This window comes from Oxyura jamaicensis, chromosome 5 (assembly GCF_011077185.1).
Source record: "Oxyura jamaicensis isolate SHBP4307 breed ruddy duck chromosome 5, BPBGC_Ojam_1.0, whole genome shotgun sequence".
Classification (NCBI taxonomy): Eukaryota; Metazoa; Chordata; class Aves; order Anseriformes; family Anatidae; genus Oxyura; species Oxyura jamaicensis.
Window position 1 is genome coordinate 18,569,075 of NC_048897.1, and position 25,093 is coordinate 18,594,167.

Below are 25,093 nucleotides of genomic sequence, written 5' to 3' on the forward strand. Positions count from 1 at the left end.
AAATCCTCCCCAGGGCAGAGAGAAGCTGATAGAGCTCGCTGGCTCCTGCTCTGCTCCCTTTTTTTTTTTTTTTTTTTTTTTTTTTTTTTTCAGGACAAATGAGAAGCAGCTGCCTCCAAGTGTGAGATTTTGGGGTGTGCGTCAGAGTAAGGGATGCTTGACAGCAAATGTCTTGCCCTGGTTCCTGCCTGGGGAGCTGCAATGTCAAGTGAAATAACCTTCCAGGCTGCCTTTGGTGCGGAGGTCCTTTGGCTTATGGTATTGCTTTCTGTCTGGTGAGCTGTCTGCCTCCTGTATGCCTGATCTCAGGCTTTCTTCGCTCTTTCGCTCTCTTTTTTTTTTTTTTTTTCCTCCTTGGGCTGGGATGTGCTCTGCCTTTAATGCATCGGGAAGCCATATGCAATGAGGAAACTCATCATCTGTGCATCAGGGCGAATTACTGACTGAGTGCTGAGCAGTCACGGTATTGATTCAGACCGTAGCCCAGTCTCTCCGCCTGCCGCCCGGTGTGGCTGGCTGCATCCTTCTGGTTTGCCGCATTTAATCGGCTTCCCGGAGCCACCAAGCAGAGGGGGGAGTTGGAACCAAACCCATCTACAATGTTTGCTTCAAAATCCAGCTCTGTGTCCCCTTCTCCATCCATGGACCAGGCAGATTCAGATGCTCTGGACATCAGCACCAAAGTGCAGCTGTATGGAGTACTCTGGAAGAGACCCTTTGGGAGGCAGTCAGCCAAGTGGTCCAGGAGGTAAGCCACGGGTGCTGGGGTGAAGTACAGAGCTGAGGGGTGCTGGGGTGAGTTGTCTGCATGCTCAGACTCTCTTCAAGTGCAACTAGCCAGGAGGGACAAGGGGTGACACTTTGGCAAAACTTCCCTGCTGTCCTGTGTCTGCTTCAGAGCCACAGACCCCCGTGTGCTCTCCTCTTTCTGCCCACAGGGCATCCTGAAAGGGGTCTTAAAGGTTTGCTAGCACATGGCCAAGGGCAGAAGTATGACCTATCACACCGAAGTGATGGGTCTGAGCCTCTTGGAAGAGCTTTCCACTGGCTGTCAGTGATGAGGCAGGGCTGGTCACGTACGGGTACGCACACAGGAACATGGCACGGCTCGCTCTTGTTGCTCACTGGGGGTACGTGACCCAAGGGATTAAGCCCTTCAGTATTCCTGGGAGGCAGACTCATGTCACTGCTGTTAGGCGTCACTGGCAAGCCACTCAGTTACAAGGCCAGCAGCTGTGAAACTTGTGTTTTCATCCTGCTGCTGTCAGAGAGATATTTGTGACCCAGGAGTTGTTGTCATGAACTTTAGGACGATAATAGTACAGGCCCTCCTTTGGTAGTTTGGTAGTACTACCTCCACTGGTAGCTATCCGCAGAGGAAACTGTCCCAGAAAAGCAAAGTAATGCTGTTTTTCCGTTTTCCCCCCCTTTCCCCTGGGAAAAGGCAGAAATGAGTTGCTAACAAAAGGCAGCCCAGGAAGCCCGAGCTACCCCTGGGGCTGAAAAGCAGCACAGTCTTTTGCTGAAGTGTCGACACAAGGAATCTAAGATTACTTTGGTAGTGGTTTTGTGCTTGTGGCTGTCCGTGACTCGTGCGGGTTTTATTCTGTGCTCTTTTTCCTGAAAGCGTGACCTGTTTTCACCAAGGACAGAATTTGTGTCGGTGTTCCCTGCTCAGCTCACAAGCACTGCTATTTAAATGAATGGTGTCTGGAAGCTGACATGACTGTGCTGCTGAGAAATGGACAAAATAACATGGGGGAAGGTAATTTGCTATGGAGGACACATTCTTAAAAGGTTTTCTTCCTAATCAAAATTTCTTACAGGCAAATGGCCCAGCTCTGCTCTCTCTGTCATTATTTATTTAGTGCTGTTCTATTCCTAGAAGTCATCCCCATCTTCAGCAAGTTGTAAATATTTTACTGATGGCGGGTGGGAGGAGGTGGGGAGGCAGGCGTGGGGCAGTGTGGAAGGCTGGCTGCGAGCACGGCCACTGAGGGTCCTGGGGGAACAGGGACAGGAAGGTGTTTGGTACGTGGGAGATGACTCCTGGGTAGTTGTAGGGCCAGGAAGGAGCAGCAAAAAGCCTGTGGAACTGGAAGAGCGATGAGGGGAGGGAGAGCTGGTCCAAGGATGGGCTGATCCTAGCAGCAGAGCGTAAGGAGGCATCGGTACAGGGCAGGGGAACACATGGGAGTGGTGTGATGGTGTCCTCCTGCCTCGGGGTCGGGGTTGGAGGGGCCAGAGAAAGCACAGTTTTGCCTGAGGGAGCCCCAGTACATTGGGCTCTTCTGCAGCCTGGCTTTTGCTCTGTCAGACCCAGTGGGGTGGCTACTGGGCCCTGGCAGACTGTGGATGTACGCAGCTGGGTGCAGGCTGCAGGGCGCTGGTCCTGGGTGAGGAACCCAGAGCTTCTGGCACAGCATGTCTGGGGATGTGCCGTGCCACAAGCTCCGAGTGTTCGCTGATATTCCTCTGAAAGCAGAGAGAGTTCTTGGCACAGAACAGGTTCACTCTAAACTCAAAAATCTTGCGTGTCATTATCCATCAGCCACTATGGGGGGGATGAGGAACAGTTTCATGCATTTCCCACCCCACACACCCAGCAAGCCACAGCTGCTTATGTGCATTATTCTATGAAAAGAAGAGATGTTTCCCTTTCTGGCTAAATTAAGTGGAAAACAAACAAACAAACTACTGCTAGATACAGTTGGGGATCTGATCTCTGAGGAATGCAGGTTTTGTCCTTTCAGGACCAAATTGGATTAGCACGTTTTATCTATTTAATATTTACAGGTTGTGCCATAGCTGTGAAATAATTTTGCACTAGACAGAGGCACAAGTCCCTGTCCTGAGGAAAGCCTTTCCAAGTGAAGGGAGATAAAGCAGGAGGATCGATCACGTCAGGCCATCAGTCATGCAACTCACTCTGTGTGGCTTTTAAGAGTTGCACTATGTTTACTGGCTCGATCCCATTCATTTGGCTGTAGCAACAGTGCTGCAGGAGATGCTGAGATGAAAACCAAGTGTTTAAAGGAGGGATGGAGGCTGAATGGATTACAAATCAGTGGGAAAAAAAATCCAGGCACAGTGTCCAGAGCTGTGGTGACTTAGTGATCGAAATCCCTGATTTGGAGATTTCATTAGCAGCACCCTATCTCTCAGAGTAGTGCTCTCTGGCTTTGGAAAGCCATAGTCACTTTCCTCCTCTTCCCACAAAGCTGCACTCACTTTTCCTTCCAACCAACAGCACACAGATTAGCCCTTCCCTGGTACACAAGTTGTATTGGCAGCAGTATCAGCATCAGTGGAGTCCAGAATGAAAGCCCGAGGTGTGTACCTGCACTGGAGCTGGTGCCGGCGGAGCACCGCAGCTTTGTGGGCTGGAGATGACACCTCCTCCTCTACCACAAATAATCCCAGCCCCACACAGAAGTGTCAGTCTCTAAACTGTCTGTCACCATTCGGCTGTGACCCTTTAAGGCTAAGGGGGACAGCTCAGGGGGCACTGGCTGAGTGGGCATCCACAGCAAGGAGGAACACAGGGAATTGAAAAGAGTAGAGAACAAAGGGCAAAATATGCTGATACCTCTGAGGAGATCCCATCAGAGGTGCCAGGTTGCTGCTGGAAGGAGGGAAACACAACCCTTGTGTCCTTTTCCCGTAGTTTTCTCGATCTGTCCCTAGGGAGAGGGAGCGGGGCTGGGATTTGCTGCATGTGCTCCTGGGCTGGTGCCCAGAGACCCGGAGCCAGCTTGCTGCAGTGTGGTAATGTAAGTACTTAGCTTGGGCCACTGTCGCTTCAAAAACTTTCTCAAAGATTAGCTAATTAATCTCGTTAGCCCTCTGTGATAAAAAGACAGCACTCTGTCCCCAGAGATCAGTATCTCTGCCTGCCATATGGGTCGGGTAGGCCTAATCCTGGCAGATCACATCTCTGCCTTTGCACCAAGTCACTGCTTGTTGCTGACCCTCCCCTATCCCATTTTAATTACACTGCCATTTTGGTGGTTTCCCTCTTCTTTCCACTCCCTCTTCTTTCCCTGTCACACCTGCGCCAAACTCAGACACATGCCCAGCATCCCCAGCCCTGCAGGCCCACTCCTTGGGGTGTCTCTCCCCATTCCCCCTTGGCCATCCTTGGCCTTCCTGCTCACCTGGGTGCTGCTGCAGTCATCTGCCTCTGGAGTCCTGCAGCTTCCCTTCTCCCAGTTAGCAATTATCCCTGCATCTTTGTACAGAGAGTTTGTCCTGAAAGTCAAAGCTGAAGTGGAAGTCTTGAGTTTTTAGGTGTTGCCTTTCAGGTAAGGATAGAAAAGATGATATAAAGAAATGCATCAGTCCGCCAGCTAACTGGATTTCCAGTGTTCTTCCTTACTTGTTTGGTTATTTTCTCCTGTTCATTTATTGTATTTATAAAACTCTTATTTTGTCTGTTTTCCTTCCAAATCCCCATGGATTCTCTGTGCATCTGTGAGGTCAGGGATCTGAAAGTTCATCAATCCGCCAGAGGCACATTAATTCTGGGAGATCAGTTCTAGGCTTTGCTCTTGTTTTTGTTTTGGTTTGTTTTTCCACTGGAGCATAACCTGTAATACAGGGATTATCAGGAACACTGAGAATCCAAAGTATGTTACAAACTGGGCGTTAGACATGTGGTGACGATGCACCACTCACATGAAGACTTTCACAGAGAGTTGATGAGAAGAGTTGGGAGGGAAAATGAAACAAGAAGGCACAAGGCTGCTGCTGGCAGAAATGGCGTGGCCAGGAGGAACGAGCCCTGGGTGCTCTGTGGGGACCTTTCTGGTGCCTGGCTCGATCATGGCTCCAGGGCTACCATCAGTGGGCAGACGGGTGACTCCCGTGGGGCCATCTCTGATCCTGATGCAGGAATCGTGGCTGCCTTTTCTGTTGATGCAAATATACCAGAAAATACCAATCCTTGTTTCACACAGAGGTGGAGCCTGGGTGAATCCACACAATCAGACATGTCTCCTAGGGCCGAATCTGCCAAACGGCCTGTGTTTGCCCGTGTCCCAAAGCTGTGTGAGTGGTTTACCCTCTCCTTCTCTGGGATGCTCCTCCATGTCCCTGCCTGCTGTCAGGAGAGAACTGTTCTGTGGTGCTGGCTAGAGATGCAGTAATAGGGCGAGTGGTATTCGTTCCTCCTCACGGACCTTGCTGGACTGCCTGCATGGGGCACAAGCACCCTTTTGGTCCTCTATGAACTAACTAAGCTCAGCACAGAAGAGTGCTTTTTGCACTGTCAGGCTGTGATGTCCAGAGAGATTTGGCAAGGCTGTGCTTGGGAACAAGATGTGAGTTCAGGCAGTCAACCATGATGTTCCTGGAGCATCAGGCGAGAAGACGGTGTCCTGCTGAGGCAGCAAGCTGTCCGCTTCTTCCCACCTCCCATGTCAACACAGATGGATAAAAATGAGTGGGTAAGGAGAAGAAAAAAATTGGGGGCATCTGAATTCCTACTGGTCTTTGTACATTGTGAATGTTCCTGGATGTAAATGTGTTCAATGACTTGACACTCTTAAACATTTTGAAGCAGGCCCAAAGCCAGAGCTTGCTGCAGGTCTTTCTACAGAACAGTGCAAAATGTTTTCTTTGTCATTTACTCATTTGAAAGCTCCTTACTAAACCAGTCTCCATCCTTCCAGCTGCTCTTCAGCATGTTTGAGTGCTGCAGATATTTAGGCTGATTTGAAGTCGGATCTCTCTTCCCTATGCCACTGCCTGCAGGGTAAATGCAACATCAATTTTCTAAGAGAAGAGGCACTCTCCTAGGGGCATTTTGAACATCCAAATAGGCTAAAAGCAGAACTCCTTTAATTACAATTTTAGGACATGCTCCAGTAAATTAGAGGCTTGGTTTACAGGTGCTGTGATGTTTTGTGGCTACCGTGCAGTTCTTGTTAGAACATACCTAAGGCTAACTGTGCACAACAAGGCACATTTTAATGTGGTCCATATGAGAAGAAAATTCAATTTCCTTTCTATTTACAAAGGCCAGTGTCAGGAGACTTTGCCAACAGCTCTGCTTAAAAATATCTCTAAAATTTATTTCTGCTTCTGAGTGCCCTCATGATGAACACATTGCCTTGAGAGTCGCTTAAGGATGCTCCCCTGTGGCTCTCCCTGCCATATGACTCAGTGTTACAGTGGGAACACTTCCCTCTTGGCTTATGCTGGCAAGGGACAATGAGAGGACAAAGGGCAGCAGGGAGCTGATTGCAAAAATAAGCTTTTAGTTGCTTTTAGCCCACGTGAGAGCCTTTAAAAGAAAGGAACAACTCTCTTCCAATAGGCTGAAGCCACCATGTAGGCTAGACAGAATACACACAGGTAGGTCAAGACATCAAAACACTTTGGCTGGGATTCTGTCTTGGATGCAGACTGCTGTCCAATTCCCCTGCCAGTAAATGATGCCATAGTTTGTTTTCAACACCAGTGTGTGCAGTATGGAAGCCCAAGGCACTTGAACTTAGTGCTTACTGTTAAGCACTAGCACTTGGCTTTCAATGGAAGTTGAGGCACCCCGCATGAAGGTTAAGTGGGACTGGTCAACTTCTCTGCTCAGAAAGCAGCTATAGGTGGGCATTTTCTTGTGCTGTGAACCAAGAGCTTTGTTCTAGCAGAATTTTGTTTCTTTTCTGTCTTACAGGTTCTTCATCATTAAGGAGAGTTTCCTGCTCTACTATGCTGAGAGTGAGAAGAAGAACTTTGAAAGCAATAAATACTTCAATATCCACCCCAAGGTGAGCAATGGTTGCAAGGGAGAGAGGGTTACTCTGTTCCTAGCTTCTCTTTTTCATGAGACTATCAAGCTAAGAAGAGGTAAGGCACAAGCTTACAGATCCAGGGAAGCCTCCAAAAAAAGTGAGAGTTGTGTCAGTCCAGGGCATTGACCTACTGACGAGGGTAATGGATGCACAACCTTTCTGTGCTACCTTACCACTCTGCAGCATCTGCCCCTGTCAAGAGATCACCTTCTCCTTGATAAAACACCTTCCTACCTCCGTGCTTTAACCAGCAACCTCCCCTGCAAGCAGCATGCATGCTTATGTCCTTTCAGATACCACTTGGAAGTCTTCTGGTGGTGGTGGTGGGAGTCCCTCTGCTTTTCAGGAGCTGTGTGTATCACTCCCCCCCCCCCCCCCCCCGGGATGTCCAAGGCAGGGCAGGGGTCCACAAGTGACCAAGGGTGGTGGTTCAGTTCCTGACTAATTGTTAAGGGTGATACTTGACTTTTCTGACTGGCTAGAGTGCTCTGGTTCATCCCCAGGGTGTCATACCCCTGGGGGGCTGCATCGTGGAACCCAAAGAAGAGCCCAACATGCCTTATGCCATAAAGATCTCTCATGAAGACTTCCATGTAAGTAGATTTTTTTTTCCTTCTCAAGAAAAACAAAACCCCAAAACATTTATTGCTCATGAGCTGAGCTGGATTTCCCACTCTACCAATGTCTGTGTACCCTCTCTGGGCAAACTGTCCTGGGAGAGAGGGTGGCTTAGCATACAGTCCCCTCAAGGCTTTGCTACTGCCCCTGCTTTGACAGCCAACAAGGGAATTTCCTCCTTTTGACAGTGGGTTTAGCATACTAGCAAACCAGTAGATGGAAATCTGGGAGCCCAAGAGCTCATTTCCCTTTATTCCCCCCCCTCCCCCCCCCATCCCTTCATTCTTTCTACGAGCTCTTGCTGTGTGCATCTCTTTCCAAGCAAGAATGTGTGGTAGGCCTGGGCCATATTCGCTCCAGCATGATGCCTCCCACAGAGGTGAGCCTCCTCCTGCCATAGCTGTGTGCAGCTCATGTCCTGGGTATAAGGCACCAGCCTCTAATCTGGGTTTCTTTCCCCTCCCCTTCCCTCTTCTAGGGTAACATTGTTCTAGCAGCCGAGTCAGAGTTTGAGCAGGCTCAGTGGCTGGAGATGCTGCAGGAGTCTGGAAAAGTGTAAGCTGCTTTCTGTTCCTTCTTCTCTTTGATCTGCTCTGTAGACGTGTAAGGGACAAAGAGGAAAAAGCCTGACTAGAAGGACTGCGGGGAGGCAGAGAAGATCCCCAAGACCAGTGAGACCCTCGCTTGCCTCCTGGGTCCATCCTTTCCTAAAGTGCAGACTCTGTAAAACTGACAGAAAGCTTCCTGTGTTGGCGTGCAGCATGGTGACTCTTGGCTAACAAATCTGGGCTGTCATCTGGGACCTGCTGTCCCTCTCCCTGGTCTCGGAGCTGTGGGACCTGGGGCTTAGCAGAAGTTCTGAGTCTCAGCAGGTGCGGGAAGAGGTAGCATTTAAAAAGGGATGTGAATTTCCCTGGGCAGGTAGAAACTTGCAGAGCAAGAAACTTGTAGGGCAGAGCCTACCATTCCGTTAGGCAGTAATTTGGGTGCCAAATTTGTCTCCCAAGTGCGTGTGGGAGGGAAGGGGTGTATCTGGGGCTCTCAGCAGCAAGCCCTGCCCAGCTGCTCATTTCAGAGCCACCCTCCTCTGCAGGCCTTGCCCCGATATCCCAGCACTGGATAAAAGAGGCAATGGGGTGGTGGCTTCCCCTCTATGCTTCTGCAGTCTGCGGTGGAGAAAGATGGTGATGCAGCCCCTGTGCTGCTTGGTTAGTGCCAATGATGGCCTGCATGTGAATAAAAGCAGTGATTGCACAATTTATGTTGGTGTGTATGTTTCCATAAAAGCACCAAGGTGGGAATACAAACGCCCTCCGTGCCCATGGTGGCAGTACCTGCACAGCCTACCAGGAGACTTGGTGGGCAATGGGAAAGAAATCTCTTTTGCGTGGAGAAAGGCATGAGCGGGGATGTGGCCAGCTGAGGATAAGATCGAGAGCTTGCTCTGAGCATTGTGCTAACCATTGCCATACCACATGTGAGCACGTGATGTGCTGCTGAAGCCATTTTGCTTTGTGATTGACATTAAAAAAAAAAACAAAACAAAACAAAAAAAAAACACAACAACAAAAAATGGCATTTGAGAAAGGAGGAGAAAATTGAATTGTCCTGTTTCTCCCTCATTTTCTGGAAGATATTTGTGACCACTTCAGGGTAAGAGCCAACTCAAACTCAGGTACCTCCACTGCTGACTTGATGATGTGTGTGAAATCCCTCATGATGCCATTTCCTACTTGCTTCCTATTGTATCCTAAGTGTTAGTTTGCTCCCCCCTCAGCCATAGTGAGCACCTGTACCTCCCTACAGATGTGGTTGCACTCAGGCACTGGTTCTAGCAGATAAAAGGAATAAAAGCCTAAATACTGCAGTGCTATGGGTATATCTGGCAAGTAACACAGCAGTGGGTGTTGCTACCTTTGAGCCACAGACAGGGAAAATTGTCAGGCTGGGGAGGAAATGCTGAAAAAGTGAATCTAATGAATAGACCCCTTAAAAGCTGCAGCCATTTTAAAACCCTCCATGTAATTATATGATAAATTCTACCTCCCCTGCTTGAGTTGTTTGCTGTTGGCTTTTCTGTGATCAGATTCTTCCTACATCAGAGCACATTAGTGGAAAAACACACATTCACACCCACATATTCTCACTCAGGTTGAAGATGTCTACCTGTGGGCAAAACATCACCTTTTTAATTAGCGTTCTAATTTCCTCTGCACTTTGGCAATATCCTAGATGCTCGTTAGCTGAAAAGAAACCCAGCTGCCTGCAAAGAGCCTGGTAGTGCCTGGGCTGTTAGAAGTGTGAGTTGCCCGGTCCCTGGGGTAACGTGTGTTTAATGTATTTGTCTGGCTTTTGCAAGAGACAAAGTACAGGTTGCCTTGAAATTGTTTTGTAAAAGGTTGCTAGCTTACAGTTTCCAAAAAGCTACAGTCTCAAATGGCTCACTAAGAGGCCCGATGCAGGAAGGCTTACAGGTATTTAATATTCATAGGCTCCCTTACGATTTAACAAAGATGACAAAACTTCTGGGCAGCAGTTGCTGTTTCTGTATGTGCACCTATATAAATAGATTGGAATTGATTTTACATACACATTTCATGTATTTTATGTGTGTAGGTGCTCTTTGCTAATGGAACATAGATAGAAGTTTCTCTATTTCTGGTCCTGTTTTGATTTGTACGTCTGTGTCCTTGGTTACGTAGTCTCTGTATTGAAGCCTACTCTGTCCATCAACTCAGTCACTAATGGACATCTGCTCCACAGGCCTTTTATGCAGCTTAGTTTCATAATGTTTTCAAGAGACCTTGAGATCCTCTGGCCAGTGGTGCAGCAGTAATGCAAGGTACTCTTTGAATATGCCTGCTACTTTTAACTCTCTGTACTTGCCAGTTTCTCATCTGGCTTTTTTAATCTGTGGTTCCTCAATGCTTTTACAGGGAGAGGCCCTTACCTCAGTGTAGGGCCAGGCACCAAATTCTAGTGGTGTACAAACTGAGTAGAGGAGGGATTGATTAGTTCCAGGATGGATACCAGAAAGGATGGAGATACAAGGCTGTGGGAAGGGGACAATAAGTAGTTAATGTTTGAAGTGGAAAAGTAGCTAAACCAGCAAAATATTGGAAAAGCAGAAGATGATGCTGCTGGTCTGTGAGAAGTTAGGCTTCATTTAGTGTGTTCCAGGTACATCCTGTTGCAGCTGGAGGCTGTGCATGTGCTGGGTTGGTCTGGAGAGCACTCAAGACTAGGCTTAGTATAGAAATCTCCAAAGTACTGGAGAAACAATTGAGTAGTTGTGTGGTATTGATGTACAGCTCCTGTAAACTTCCTTTTACTGGACTTCAGGAAAATTTCTCCAAGTCACTTGCAGAGAAAAATTTAGAGAATCACCATCCCCAGAGAGATTGTGTTTAAACTCCTTGGTAGATTGTTAGGCTGAGCCCCTTTGCCTCTCTCCATGGGACCCTTAGATCTCTTTGACTGTCTGCTTTGTCTGCTCTCTCTAGTACCTGGAAGAATGCCCAGCTGGGAGAAGCCATGATCGAGAGCCTGGAAGCCCAGGGACTGCAGCTGGCCAAGGAGAAACAGGAGTATTTAGGTAGGAAACTCTTACCTCTAAATGCTGTAAAACCCCAAACAGCCATTTGGCTAGAAGGAACCTCTGTACGTTACGTAGTCCAATTCCCTGGTGGCTCCACACCTTACACAGAGATCACAGAGATAACAGGGAGTGCTGAGAGGATGACCTGGAGAGATAGGTGGAAAATTAGAAAGTTTTGTCAAAATGTTGTTTTGCAAACACCAGAGCAGAACAAAGAGCTTAAGGCTGAAGAGGACCACAGTGTGATAAAAGACAAGGTGATGGAGGAACAGAGGAAAAAGCACTCTGTGGCAAACCAGAGATACGTGGGATGTAAAATACATATTTCACTGTGTTTTTTGGTCCTTGACAAGATTATCCTCAGCTGGTGAATTTTCACAGTTGATTACTTTCTTTTGACAGCAATTCTATATTTATTCCTATTTAACTGATGATGTTTCTGCCTCATTAACCTCATTGTCAATGATCTGTGTCCATCCTGTAGTCAAGTTTTGAAGTCAGGTGCTCCTTCTGGCACCAGGTCAAGGATCTTTGGAGAACAGAAACAATGCCCTTCATTCCTGCTCTGGGGAATTCCCTGAGTCCCCATGGGGTTCCATCTCCCCTCCTCGCCCAGCTGGGATCCAGGTTTCCCAGGGGATGGATTTCTCTAGGCTGTGCAACTATAATCTATTTGCAGTTGGTTTTGTTTAAATATATTAAGATCATCCTTCTTTGTAATCGCGCACACAGCTATCCTAGCTATTTATGTCTGTATGGTAAAACAAAAAACAAAGAAACCTAACAACAAAACCCAGCTATCAATCTTTATGACTAAACCCAAAGTCAGTTCTAAAAACAAGCAAGCCTCTACTCAAAGCGCGTGTAATGGAAACACAATGAACAAGAGGCTTTAAGATGTCACTGCGGGCTATAGCTCCAAAGAGTTGTTATCTAACACCTCTTTTTAGTCTCAAGCCCTCTAACATCCAGGTAGATTCACTCATATGATTTAGGATCACCAGAACAGAACATCATTGCTGTTTTCTGTTGACTTAACTCCCCTTACACTCGTATCACAAAACAATTGATTATACTTTTGTCTCTGTGTAACGTTGCACGTATCTATGGTCAGGACAACTTAAGCCTCCCCAGAATTTTTTTTTTTTTCCTGTTGGTTCAAAGCATATTGTAACTCTAACAGACCACAGTGCTTTTTACCTTACAACTTAATAACAAACCTAAATACTTTCCTTATCCAAGGTAAACCAAGTAGACAGACATGTCTACTTCACACGTTTCATCATGGACCCTGTAGGCCTTTGAATTCAGAGCAGTTTTTCTCTTACTGAATTTAGTAAAGTAAGATCTAGTACATCTAGTGAGGTTTAGTATAATGAGAGGTTTGTTTGTATGGGCAGCAGCTCCCCGTGCATTCAGCAGAGTTTATTTGGAGTATGCCTTGGAGGCCCCTCTAGACGTGAGGGAGGCTGGAAGACCTCTTCTCCCAGTTTAACCTCGAGGGGTTAAAGGAGAGGGCGATGTGCTGTGAGGGTAAGAGCAGGGTACTGAGACATATGGGGAGAACAGACTGCTGCCACGCTGTGAGTGACCCTGCGTGCCCACTTAGCCCTCCTGTGCCTCCGCTCCCTTACATGTGAAGCAGAGCTGAGGATGTTTTCCTAGCTCAGCTTGAGAGTGGCAAAGGTTAGTTGTTAATGCACTTGGGAGGAACCCTTAGAAAGAGCACATGTTAATATGATTGTTTAGTTTATGTTATTTGGCAGGGGGGAAATTACCGAGCATCCCATTAGTGTCATCTCAGCCTTTGGAGCCTCTCAGACAGATATGCATGGAGCAATAGGGAATGCTGCATTTACAAGCTCCCGTCAGTGCTTCATGCTTATAAACATCCCCAGGATATAAATTGCTTTTCTCTGTGTTTGGCCTGTGTGTGTGTGTGTATGTTTGCAGATAAGCTGATGGAGGAAACAGAGGAGCTGTGTCTGCAGAGGGAGCAGAAAGAGGTGAGTGTTCATCACAAACCAATTCCCTTCTGCTTCCACGGGGCAGGGCTGGGAGGTCGGAAGCTGCTGGCTTGAGGGCACGCCGGAGTCCAGGCAGGGAGGCAGCGGAGCCAAAAGTCTCCTGCCATTCCCTGGGCACTGTGGGTGAGAAGAGAAATAAAGGCTGTGCCGTGGGGTGGGCCCTGGAGCAGTATCCCTGATCCCCCGTCCCAGGCTCTTTCCACACAGCATGCTTGTTGCACCCTTCACTTGCTGATGTCTCCAGGTGAACTGAATACTTGCTCTTTGGTGGATTAAGAAGGCTGTGCCAATCGACTTGTCTGTCTACAGAGTTAGAAAACTGACCTGACATTTTTCTAGTGTAGGCATGCCATTGTGAGAAAGAAGGAGCAACAAAAAGCAATCACGTTTGTTCTTTGGACTCAACAGAGATGGGGAGAATAACAAACATTGCTCTAGAGAAAGACCAGGGCACCAGTCCTTTAGATGTGACTATTATACCTTAATTGGTCAAGCTTATTATTGTTTTTCAAGCCATTCCTAACCATTTTGTTTAATATAATATGCATAGTTCATTCATGTATTTACACCAAATCTGTACTAGGTTTTATATCACCATCATAAAGTTATAGCAACATTGCTTTGCAAATGGATTTTCCTCTTATATGGCTCTCTAGGACATAGATCACCGTATTGCAGTCTTACAAACTGCCACGTGTTCTCCAATTAATCCAGAACGACTGTGGCCCCTCTTTGGCAAAAGACTGAAATGCTGACCTAGATTTCTCAGACCTATGTTTTTCCTGCCTACTTTTCTGTAGAGCTAAAGGACACTTGGTGGCTTGGACATTTCTTCAGTGCTAAGCTACTTCTGCCTTTCCAAGGAGACATCCCTATCTGGTGAGGTAGCCTGCTGCACTACCTGCAGCCACAGGGAGGGAAATGTTCTTGTCCAAGGACTCTGGAATAAATCTCTGTCCTTGCAAAGCCATTCACTGTATCTTCATTGCCCACAAAGAGCAGATGGGGCCAGGTTAGCGTGAAGGACTTTGTCATGATGGAGGATTACATAGCTCACAGGAATGCGGTGGTCTGACCTGCTGTGAGCCTGAAGCCCTCAGAGCAATATGTTGGGAAAGCAGTTTGGACCACGTGTCTGCATGTGGAGCAGGACTCACGTGCACGTCATGGAGCAAGAGTCTTATGAATTTATCTGGCACCAGTGTTGTTTTGTGACCTGCATGGGCATGTGGCAGGAGATCTGCCTAGCAGCTAAGGCAGGAGATGGACCCTTGCTGTGCTTTGTCCCCATCTCCCCTTCTGCAGATGGAGAGAAGGCTGGTAAATGCCCCTGGTAGGTCTTGGTATGACTGCTTCTCCTAGACTAGAAGAGACTGTTTCACCATATGTGGCTAGCTTGAGGTAATCAGAAATCTTTAAGCAGTGCTTTATTAGTCCAAAGTGACAGGCTGACCAAACTGCAAAGCTGTAACTGTGCAGTCTGTTTCTTTCCTGTCCCAGTGGGAATGGAAAATGAGGTTGAGCTGGTACAAGTGCCATATTTGAGCTGGTACAAGTACCATGCTGACGTATTCCTCTCCAGGCTTTGTGCCTGCACATGTGGGTGCCTGGAAATAAAGGCTATGTGTATGTACAGCCCACCTTTCCCAGGAGGCTTTGGACCTTTTGTATGCTGATCAGTACGGGCAGCATGTGTGGGATTTCCAGGTGCCTGATAATTTGTCAGGGTCTTCTGAATGTTTGGAAATCCTCGACCAGCCTCCAGTCCCTTCTAAATGCCCCTGGACAAAAGCGTGCTGAAATCAGACACCTGATAGCTCTGCATATGCATGTGAAAAGTGACAGGCTTTGTTAACAGGGAGCCTGCTCCTGACTTTTAAGTGTGCCAGCAGACTACACTCCTGTCTCCTCTTTTGGTCTAGGAACTGGAACGCCTGAACCAGGTTCTGGAAGCAGAGAAGCACAGGTTTGAAGAGGTGGTACGGGAGCTGCGGCTGGAGCAGGAGCAGATCAGGCAGTAAGGAAGCAAACTGCAGGGCAGGAAAAGGACACCAGCTCCCTCAGTAGCAGTGCTAGTGGGGCTGTGAATCTGAATAACGGGTAAAAGCCACCAATTTTGTCTGTGTACAAAGGAGATAAATGCACTATTGACCACAACAGGGATGGCTGAGATCTGTGTAGTTGCATTTGCTATCAGTTGTGTCACCAGTAGGTTACAGCTTAATTTAATTTTTTGCTCAGGCCTCTGGCAACCTCATTTCCAAGGAGCTGGGACGTGAGCAATCCTCAGGTTGGCTGGGGTGGTATGGCAACTGACAGGTGCTGGAGGATTTCGGCACCTGATACAACTCTTGTATTCTCACCTGCCATGTGGGCTCCAGACTTCTCAGTCCGGTTTTTCATGCTCAGCTGGATGACACTGGGTGGAGGTTGAAGTTGTCTCACTAAGAATAATTTTGTTTTTCTGAGAGTTACACTGTGCAAAGCAGTAGTAACAAATGTGTTTAGAAAAGGGAAGATCCAAGTGGTTTTCTGAGTGTTGAAAGGGTATTTTTTGCAGTCGCTCTCTTTTTTTATTATTATTTTTTTTCTCCCTAAATAGCATCTAAGAAAAGCTGGTAAGGTTTTCCAAACTGTTTTTCTTTTCGTAGACCTACATCTGCTAACACAACTGCCCTGTCTGGGCTCTGCCAGTTGTAACCATGATCCTGTCCTCGCTAGAGAAGCACACTAGTGGCTGGTTTTGGTTTAACCATCAGGAGGCACAGCCAGGTTCCTGGATGCCTGTAGTGTGTTCAAGGTGTGATGCTTTCAGCTCAGGCACACTCCTGCCTGAAATTCCTGACTCCTGACAGCTGCCCATACCAGCCACCAGTAGCAGGTCCTGTGTCAGAAGTCCACAGCCTGCACAGTCCGAGTGCGTGGGGCTAGTGTTCCCCTGCAATAGCTGTCACCATTTCTGCTTCTTTAGGGAGCTAGAGCTCACAGCCCGCTCCCTTAAAGGAGTGGAGGAAGAAAAGAAAGAGTTGCGAAGCCTGACAGAGTCCTTACAGAAAACCCTAGAGGTGAGTGACCGCTTCTCCCCTCTGAATGACAGTGTTATGGGAACAGTCCTCGAGAACTGACTGGGACTGATTTTTGAACAGCAGCTCCTTAAGACCTGGAGTGCTGTTGTATTTAGTTGTTGTATTTACTTACCCTTTATTTACTTGGTATTGCTTTGGTAGACAGGTGAAAAATGGCTTTTCTAAATTCATATATTTTTTGCAAAGTTTCCACACAGCTAGCTTGCTGAAGCCTCAGTGTCACCCTTAATGATCTTGTTAGATCCTGAAAGTTGGTCCAAAATCCTGAAGTCTTCTCCTTGCCCACTGTTATGGGTAGGAAAAAAGATCTGGAAAGTTAGGGAAGGAGCATTTCTACTTGAGGTGCCTCCAGGTTCTCTCCCACTTGCATAGCAAAGGCTATGGTAAAAACAGATTCAAGGGAAAAAAACAGATTTTGTTACTCTGGTTTTAATCTGAATGAGGAATATGAATGTAATTGTGGAGGAACTCAGTCATGTGCCAGGCAGGAAAAGGAGCAGAAATATTAGACTTGAGTGATGCTCATAGTTTCTGTCCTTCTTCAAGGAGCTCTCCCTGGAAAAGCAGCAAATGCTGGAGATGATGGAAGAAAACGAAAGCCAGTTCCCGCCTCCAACCAGCCCTAGCAAGGAGCAAAGCCCCAGCTGGGGACTGCACTGCAGCCTGCGACAGATTGAGGAGAAGATGCAACAGCTTCTGAAGGAGAAACTCCTGGCAGAGAAGAGGTGGAGTGGGGTCAGGGGCTCTTGCAGCGGTGACAGGGAAGTGGAACAAGATGCCTTCCAGTAGGAAAGGTGTTGTGGGAAAAGAGGTAGTTTTTCTTCATGGCAGATAGGAGGCAATCAGAAAGAGTATGGCTAAATATTTCCAGGCTTAAAACTAGGATCGCTTCAAAAACTCTTCCCATATTGACCCTGAGACCTGCAGACAGGTGAGAGCCTTTATAATTTCAACTTCTGGCTGTGGTACAGGGAAGAGGACAATTCTGCCTTGGTCAGGATTTGTGGTGCCAAATAAAGTGGCTATCTGCTGACTTACCTTGTAGCTACCAGCACAGAACAAGGCTGGAAGCCCGTCTGGTTCTCACGTCAGGAGTTCAGGTTGCGAATGCTTCAGAGAGGATGGGCAGAGTGAGGCTGAACTTGCTGCTACTTGGGCCTGCACCTTTCCCATCAGGCTTGTGAATCTGTTCAGTGTTCATGTGCTTGCCCATAAGAAGTATTTGGTGCTCGTGGACCTCTTTGAGGGGGTTTGAGGATGGATCCCACAGTCCAAGAACTGTTACCTGGCTTTCTCCAGCCAGGTCTGTGTTATTGAAGCAAAAGGCAGATAATGCTCCCTTTAGTGCCTCTTTGCTCAGGGTAGCCAGGTAGTTAAACGGGCCCCACCATGGCATTGAGCCCCTTCCTTTCTGATTTGTGCTGAGGTGGGGATGGTGATCTTCTTTTGCTGTGCCATGCACCAGGATGAAGGAGAATGAGGAGAGGTCCCGAGCCCTGGAGGAGGAGCGGGAGTTTTACTCTTCCCAGTCACAGGCACTGCAGAACTCGCTCTCAGAGCTGACCGCAGAGAAGCAGCAGGCAGAGAGAGACCTCAAGGTACCACCCATGTCTGTCACATACCCAGGTCTTGCACTTCGTTTTCAGATCATCCCCCTTCTCATCTTTTCCCTGCACCTCCAAGATTTTCTTATCCTTTAGCATTCCTCTTGGCCAAACTAAAGCTAAGATGACCTAAGCTGTATGAGTTATTCTTGTTTGCTAAACTACTACCCATATTGTCCTTTATTTCTAATTTTTATTATATTTTCTTTCTGAAACTAAAAACTATCTGCCCCATTTTGGGAATTGCTGCCTTTATCTCAAGTTCATCTCAAATGAAAAGGAGTCCTCCTGTTCTTGCTCAGCTTTAGCTGCTTGCATAGGTATGAATTAATGTGTTGAAATGCCATCTCTGATTCCACATGGTTCATACAATGAGAGTGCAGATGAGAAAAGAAAATTCAGAGTGAGGGAGAATTCCTAAAATAATCTGGACTTCAAACTCAGATTGTCTGAAGACATGAGGAACAATTTTTTGTTGTCTTATGTTACTTCTATTGGTTTTACTTTTTTTTTTTTTCTTTTTTTTTCATTTGCATCTGCTTTGTGTCCCTTGAAAGCCTTGTGAGTTACAGGGGGAGATACACAAGCTGTTTTCAGGAGTACTTATTCTCTTCATCTTCCTCAGGCTGAGGTGAAGGTGCGCATGGATCTGGAGAAGAGACTGAGGGAAGCTGAGGAAGCATTGCAGCGCTTGGAGCAAGGTTTAAATTCTCTGGATCGCAACAAGGAGAAAGAGGAGAAGATGAAAGCAGATGTCAGTCATTTGAGAAGTAAGTCATGCATCCATCTTCTGTACTGATGAGCAAGCTCCCAGAGAGGAGATATTTCTACCTGTCTTTCCAGACTCAAAAAGAGGTTCCCAAATTAGCAAGGCTGCACCTGGTGCTCTCTCTGCTCTTTGTACTTCAACCACACCTCCCTTTGGAGGAGTCAACATGCGCTATGCAGACACTCAGTGCTTCACCCTCAAAGGAGTGCAAAATTATTCCAGCCTTCCCTGTGTGGTGGAAGACAAACGTAGCGGCAGAGAGAAGAGTAAATTCTTTCCAAAAGGTCAAACAGGGAAGTTGTGGCAGAGCTGGAAAGACTGACTTGGTCTGGGTTTATGGGAGTCCTCTGGTTCCCCCAGTCACTTTCCTCAGCCCTCTTTCCTGGAACATCAGCAGTGTAAGGAGCACCGTGGCTGCTGTAGCAATGTGCTGGTAGGTCACCAAGCAGGTGAAGTCTGGATCCTGAGTCAGAGCTGAATCACTGCATCAGCCCGGCGTTGCTGTGCTGAGACAACTGCAACCCATGGGTGAGGTGTAAGCCACAGGTTCCCTGCAGCCTATTCCTCTCTGTTTGCTTTTTGTAAGGTGGGGTGCTGGCCTGGAATCTGGCTTGAGCCAGGTTTGGGAATTGATACCGACATCTGGGAGAAGTCATCCTTTTTTTTCCATCCTCAAGTGTAGTGCAGGGGGGAAGCCATTATAGAGATGCTGTATCTATACAGTTAAGGCTTCATTGCAGTGAAACATGGATATATTGGGCCAAGAGAAAAAAAAACAAAAGTATTGTGGCATTCTGAACGCTGTATGTATATATAAAACATTATTCAGTAGTTTCTCCATCAGATTCCTAAACTGAGGCAAAGGCTTGATTTTGAACTTTATGCTAGCAGCTAGGAGCCATGGCAAGAATACAGAGCTAAAATGTCTGTGTTGAGCTCAGCTTTCAATCAGAGCTGAGCTACTTGCACAGGGCAACAGTGAGTAAGTAACCTCTGGCACCGAATGTCTCCTGTCACACATTTCTAATCTTAAGTTTGGAGGCTCTTTTCTTCAAAAGGGCAATGTTTTGTTTAGTACCAGTCCCAGCACAGATTGCTCAGTCCTTCCAGGTGATTGCTGCAGCTCTCTGCTGCCCTTTGACAGCAGAGCTGGGGAGCCATTAGCATTTGAGCCCTTCAAACAGCAAGGGGACCAGCCATACAGGCAGGGGTCTAGGAGGGCAGCTAGAGGGGAATGGCAGAGAATGATTAGACCATGGTAAGGCCCTAGGAAGTGAACCTGGGCAGGAAAAAGGAAATAAAACAGGAAATGAATCTGGGCAGGAAAAGCAACTGCTGTGGGCAGAAAAGCATTGTCTGAGTTTGGTGGATGTGGGGCTTTGCACAGAGCCTGTAATGTGTGCATGTGTTAGTATTTGCTATGCTGTTAAGAAATCCCTGGCCATGCACAGCACACCTGGGTGTGCATGACGGTGTTTCTAACTCCTCTATTTCCCCAGCTAGGGTTGTCTGGCTTTAGAGTTTATTCAAGGAAAATGCAACCAGCCAGCCTTCAGAGCTCTCTGTTTTGAGAGAGTTGAGAAGTTTTATCCTAATACCAGGGAGAGTAAACTGCCTTCCAGCAGTTAAATCATTAACAGTTGTGGGAAGGATTAAGGGGAAATGAATGCTTGCCATTCTTTCTCTAATTTGAGTTACGGCATTGGAGGTTTCTGTTGTTCTGAACTTGGTGATGTTCTGGAGCTTCATAGATTTTTGTCTTTGAATATCTGGGGAAGTGTTGAACATCATTGCTTGGCTCAGCCTGTCAGCAAGTGCAGTCCCTCTTGACTGGTTCTTTGCTTGCAGTGCCTTTCACTGCTCACAGTGGTGTCCTCTCCTCAGAGTTCTTTGAAGAGTGCATCCGCAACGCCGAGCTGGAGGCCAAGATGCCTGTGATCATGAAGAACTCAGTGTACATCCACAAGGCTGCCACTCGCCGCATAAAGAGCTGCCGCCTTCACCGCCGGAGAACCAGCGCGTCGTGGAATGACTGTAGGTATCGGGCAACTTCTTCCTCCATGTCCTGCAGGAGCAGATACATGCAGAAAGATCTGCAAATGTGGTTCATATTACATACTCCTCAGCAGTAGCATGGAGCTACAGACAGAGAGACTTGGAGCTTCTCTATCTAGGAAGCAGGAAATGAGTCTGTACTAGCTCCCTGTCTCTTTATGTATGTTGAAAGATATACACTAGCTGCTGGGATGTTCCCAGGCTCCTGTAAAAACATATGCTCAAAGCTGACTTAGTTTGTGATTAAGCATTCAGATGGAGTTAGTTTGGAAAGGATGTCTGCACAATATCTAGTCCAGTCCAGAGGCTGCCTTCAAGGTTAGATCAGGTTCTACACAGAACCCTAAACCTGTAAAGAAGTAAAGCAAAGCACCCATAAAGAAGAAAAATATGTTTCCATGTCCCTCAGCATTTCCCTCCTCTAAAAGCAGCAAATTAAAGCTATTAGTGCAATGGCTCATACTTTGCCAGACTCTCTCAATCATGATGATCGCATAGCTTGTGTGCTCTGTTGAAACTTGGGTTTGCGTCCCTGGCTGAGTGTGCTGACCTCTTTGTGCTGCTCTTGTTTCAGTGAAGCAGTCCCAGTCCTTCATCTACTCACACGCAGAAGCTGAAAACATTGAAGAGCTGAAGGAGGCAGCCAAAAGACTGAGCCGGCACCAGCACTTCCGCGAGACTCTCTACCAAATCATGAGGTCACAAAAAGATTCAGCTTCAGGGGACAAAAAGTGACTCTTACTGGGAGGGACTTCTGATCTCAACTTGCCATTCAGCTCTGCAAAAGCTAAGCCATCAGGCACTAGGGTCAGAAGGGAGATATGTCCTTTGGTGAGGAAGGTGAGGGAAAGTTGTGTATAGGCAATTCCCTCAGTTAGTGGCTTTGCTTTAGTTTGGATGCCCCCCGTAGCCTGGCAGACCTTCCCTGCTGATCACTGCGGATCACATCTCTTTGCTTCAGCTGCTTACGTTAAGCCACATTTTGCCAAGATACCACGGCCGGTGTGAAAGTGACCACCGACCTTAGCTTAGGAAGTGCCTCTTCTTTTCTTTCCTGCCTAGTCTGCCTGCCTGACATGAGTGCTTCTGTGAAACCCGCTGTTAGCCCGTGGTCCAGCTGGAGCAGCCACCTGAGTCGGGCAGAGCTTGCCCTGTTTTGCCTGATCTCCGCTAGGAGCTGGCTCACTGAGCACCCCTGCTCATCAGCACTTCCATGGTTCATGACGCATTTCCTGAAGACTGCAGCAACCCCAGCCTCCCAGGCACAGACTGTTATATCAGCCACGGGGCAATGTCCTGATGCAGCAACATTTCAAGCAAGCGGTAGCAGCGCAAGATGAAGGGATGCTGTGGATTTGGCTCCAAGAAGAATCACGTGCAAAGTAGATCTTATAGGTAACTCAGCAGCATTGCTGCAAGCTGGAGGGAGGGAAATGCTGTGCTGGCTGTGGTTACAACATCCTGGGGCCACCTTTGCACTTTTTGCACTGGAACAGCTGGCTGTGTTGCTGCTGGGAGGAGGAGCACAGCTATGTACAGAAGATGCTATCTACAGGCAAGTTCAATGTGTAGGAGTCTTTGACTCAGCTCTGGTGGCTTCCTCATCACCTCTGGAAAACAAGCTTCAGGACAGGTGGATGAGGACTGTCCAGCAATGAAACCTGGTACCACTTTGCAACTTAAATGCTGTCAGCAGCAGGATGTCAGAGCAGTGCAGCTGTTGTGAAAGCCACCTCTGTGTGGGCTGCAGTGAATGGTCTGTACCCAGGACTTTGTACTGCTCTCCACCAGTTCTCTTAGTTGCAGCCTGGGCTATCTTGGTTCATCCTGGGCCTCCAGCAAGTCAAGGCTGGAATGGGAGATGCCCTGTGGGTTGCTTGTTCAGAGGTGGGCTTCTGGTTGGCCTCTGTGCATTCCCAAGTGCTCACCACGAGGTTATTACAGGGGACGATTTGGCCTGCAGGTGGTTATCTTGTGTGTTACAAAAGAGGGATGGCTTTGCTGTGCAAACCTTTCAGCCTCTCCCACTACTCCTTTTTGCAAGTAGCTGGCTAGTAATTTTCTGTGCTATAGTATTAGCACTGCTTGGTGCTTACAGAGCCCATGACAAGCACACTCAGTCATGCTTATCCCTGTGATATAAATCAGGAAACAAAGTCATAAAAGATACAAAGGTGAAGGCTCTAGCAGTAGATCTAGCAGTAGGGGCTTTGGAATCTTAACTGCAGGTTTACTGGGGTTCTCAGGGCTGTAACGCTCACCAGTTCCCCTGGGTATTACATGTGCTCTCTGTGCCAAGTGACACTTGGCTGGCTACTAACCTGCCCCATGTGGGCTGTGACACAGGCCAGCCCCAGGCTGTGCTTCTGGCCACCAAATTAATTCCCTACCAAACTAGAGCTGTTTTTCCCCTTCGCACTGCCCTAACATCATCTCTGGCTATTTTCCAGTTACAAGTTTTTTGTTTTGTGATGCTGGAAGGTACAGGCAAAAGTACAGCCAAAGAATGCATCTGCAACCCAGGCAGTTAGGAAAATCACCCAGTGGCTTGTGAACGCAGCCCTTTTGGTCTATTACCATCAAATGCCACAATATCAGAATTTACACAATTATTGTACTCAGGAGGTGACCACATTGGGTCTTCCTTTACCCTGCATATTGACAGCAATAAATAAATAAATAAAAGTTATGCGGATGCTAGAGTAATTCCTGCGTGTTCTTGACACACCATTACTGAAATGACGTTAAATTGCCTCTGCAGGAGTTGAGACAAATCGCCGTGACACACATTTACTGCCAGGGTACTTGCTGTGCTTCACTGCATTGCTGTACATGCTGAACATCACCTCCAAAAGGACTGTATGTAAAATGCTTTCACCCTTGCCACCCGCTTCCACCTTATTTACCATGTTGAGCCTCTGCACTTTAAAATGTGTATAGCATTAAAGCGAGGATGTATTAAACCAGCATTAAAACAGAAATCTGGTTGCTTACCTGGAGCCAGCGGGCTGGGTGCCCATTAGCACCAAGCCATGCCCTCAGCCCACTGTAGCAATGTGCTTGCCACCTCGCTGCAGGTAGTGGCCATGCAGAGGAGCCTACCAGCCCCGACCCTGTGAGCTCCTTGGCAGTCATCCCATCTGGGAACTTCTCCCTCTGGTGACTTTCCCAGCTCACCCCTTTGGAGATGCATTAAAAAAATGGTTTAATGCACAGACACCACCAAGCATGAACCCTGCTGATTCTCTTCTGTCATCTTACCTACTTTTTTTTCACAGCACCCCCTGCTAAGGCCAAGGTAAGGGTTAATTTTGTCTTCCACATGAGCTGCAGGACAACTCCAGGCTGTTTCTCTCTCTGGCATAGAAGCGGTTCCTGCTTCACAGGCAGGGGTTTGGCAGATCCCCTGGCTCTCACTCCCCCAGGCCTTTGCTGTTGCACAGAAGTACATGACAGAAAGGAAGGCAGCGCCGGCCCCGCTGCTGCCTGTGTTTGCTGCCTCTTAAGCAGAGACAGTGGACAAGAAATGGAAACTGCCCTTGGGGTCAGAAGTCAGTAACAAAGGGTGAATGCTGTGCTATGCGTGACTGCGCATGGCACACGGGACGAAGGCTGGTGGCAATTTTCAGCTCCAGAGTGTGGCTCTTACCTCCAGAGGGGGGGCAGGCTTTCCACTCAGGACATTAGCATGGCGTTAACGCAGCTCTTTGGAGATAAGATGACAGTTTTTCACAAAAGCAGTCTGTTTCAACTGCTTTCTCATGCAGTTGTTTCCTGTGGCTACTGGAGGGGCAGAAGATGGCTGGAGCTGTGCCTGGGCTGTTGTCAGTCACAGGAGAGCAGCCGTGTGGGTCTGAGGAGGCCTGTCCCTCATGGTGACAGTTCTATGAGCAGCCACGGTGTCTTTCTGCCTGCCGGGATAATGTCTCTTCTATATTAAGTAACTCATTTACTTCTTACTGTAGGCTTAACTCTAAAGCCGGAATGAGGAAAGATCCAACTGAGGATTCAGCCAGGTCTGTGAGTCCTTTCTGCTCCTTTCGGCACCAGCACCAGTGTAGGATGTGCTGCAGTGCTGGGAATGACATCTCCTTCAGCGTTGGCAGGTCTGGCACTTCAGAGGAAGAAATATGACAAAGGCCATTTTGTGAGGGTAGCAAAGGCACCTTTTGCTAACTCAGAGGTGTTGCAATAAATAGCACGGCAGGATCATGTGTTCTTTTGCTGTATTATGAAAAGTGAAGGCTTTGCATTGCTTAAAATAATAAGTAAACTCTGCTTACCCTTGTGTTCCTCTTGGTTGTGCCCTGCTTCAAATCTCTCTGTGGAAAAGTACCCACAAGCGGAGGGATGGGTTCTTTCCTAGGACTGTTGCTCCTGTCGGTTTCTTCACTGTTGGTGCTGTGGGCAGGGGAGCTCTCACTTCCTCCATACATCAGGGACTGCCTGCTGGAGATGCCAGCCCCTGCTCCTCTGGCATGAGGGATATGGGTTCTGGTTTTTGCTGATTTTATTCTGAGCTCCGAAGCAGAGCCGTGAACA

General features: G+C 47.6%; 1 protein-coding gene across 7 annotated transcripts; it reads left to right on the plus strand.

Moving 5' to 3' along the window:
• PLEKHD1 (pleckstrin homology and coiled-coil domain containing D1) lies at nucleotides 1–24,833 on the plus strand. Of its 7 annotated transcripts, XR_004751709.1 has the most exons (16): nucleotides 3–748; nucleotides 6,677–6,770; nucleotides 7,298–7,387; nucleotides 7,891–7,967; nucleotides 10,916–11,007; nucleotides 12,964–13,016; nucleotides 14,960–15,054; nucleotides 16,009–16,102; nucleotides 16,670–16,848; nucleotides 17,589–17,721; nucleotides 18,353–18,497; nucleotides 20,381–20,530; nucleotides 21,126–21,946; nucleotides 23,313–23,410; nucleotides 23,830–23,849; nucleotides 24,319–24,833. XR_004751709.1 is itself a non-coding variant. In XM_035329197.1 (14 exons), the coding sequence occupies exons 1-14, from the start codon at nucleotides 600–602 to the stop codon at nucleotides 21,036–21,038; spliced, it is 1,419 nt and encodes a 472-aa protein (XP_035185088.1). In that variant the 5' UTR covers nucleotides 1–599; the 3' UTR covers nucleotides 21,039–21,053. The 7 variants fall into 7 exon arrangements, 2 of the variants coding, with proteins under 2 accessions (XP_035185088.1, XP_035185086.1); XR_004751708.1 differs by having other exon boundaries at nucleotides 23,830–24,833; XM_035329197.1 differs by lacking the exons at nucleotides 21,126–21,946; nucleotides 23,313–23,410; nucleotides 23,830–23,849; nucleotides 24,319–24,833 and adding exons at nucleotides 20,686–20,688; nucleotides 21,023–21,053 and having other exon boundaries at nucleotides 1–748; nucleotides 20,381–20,579.
• The last annotated feature ends 260 nt before the right edge of the window (nucleotides 24,834–25,093 follow it).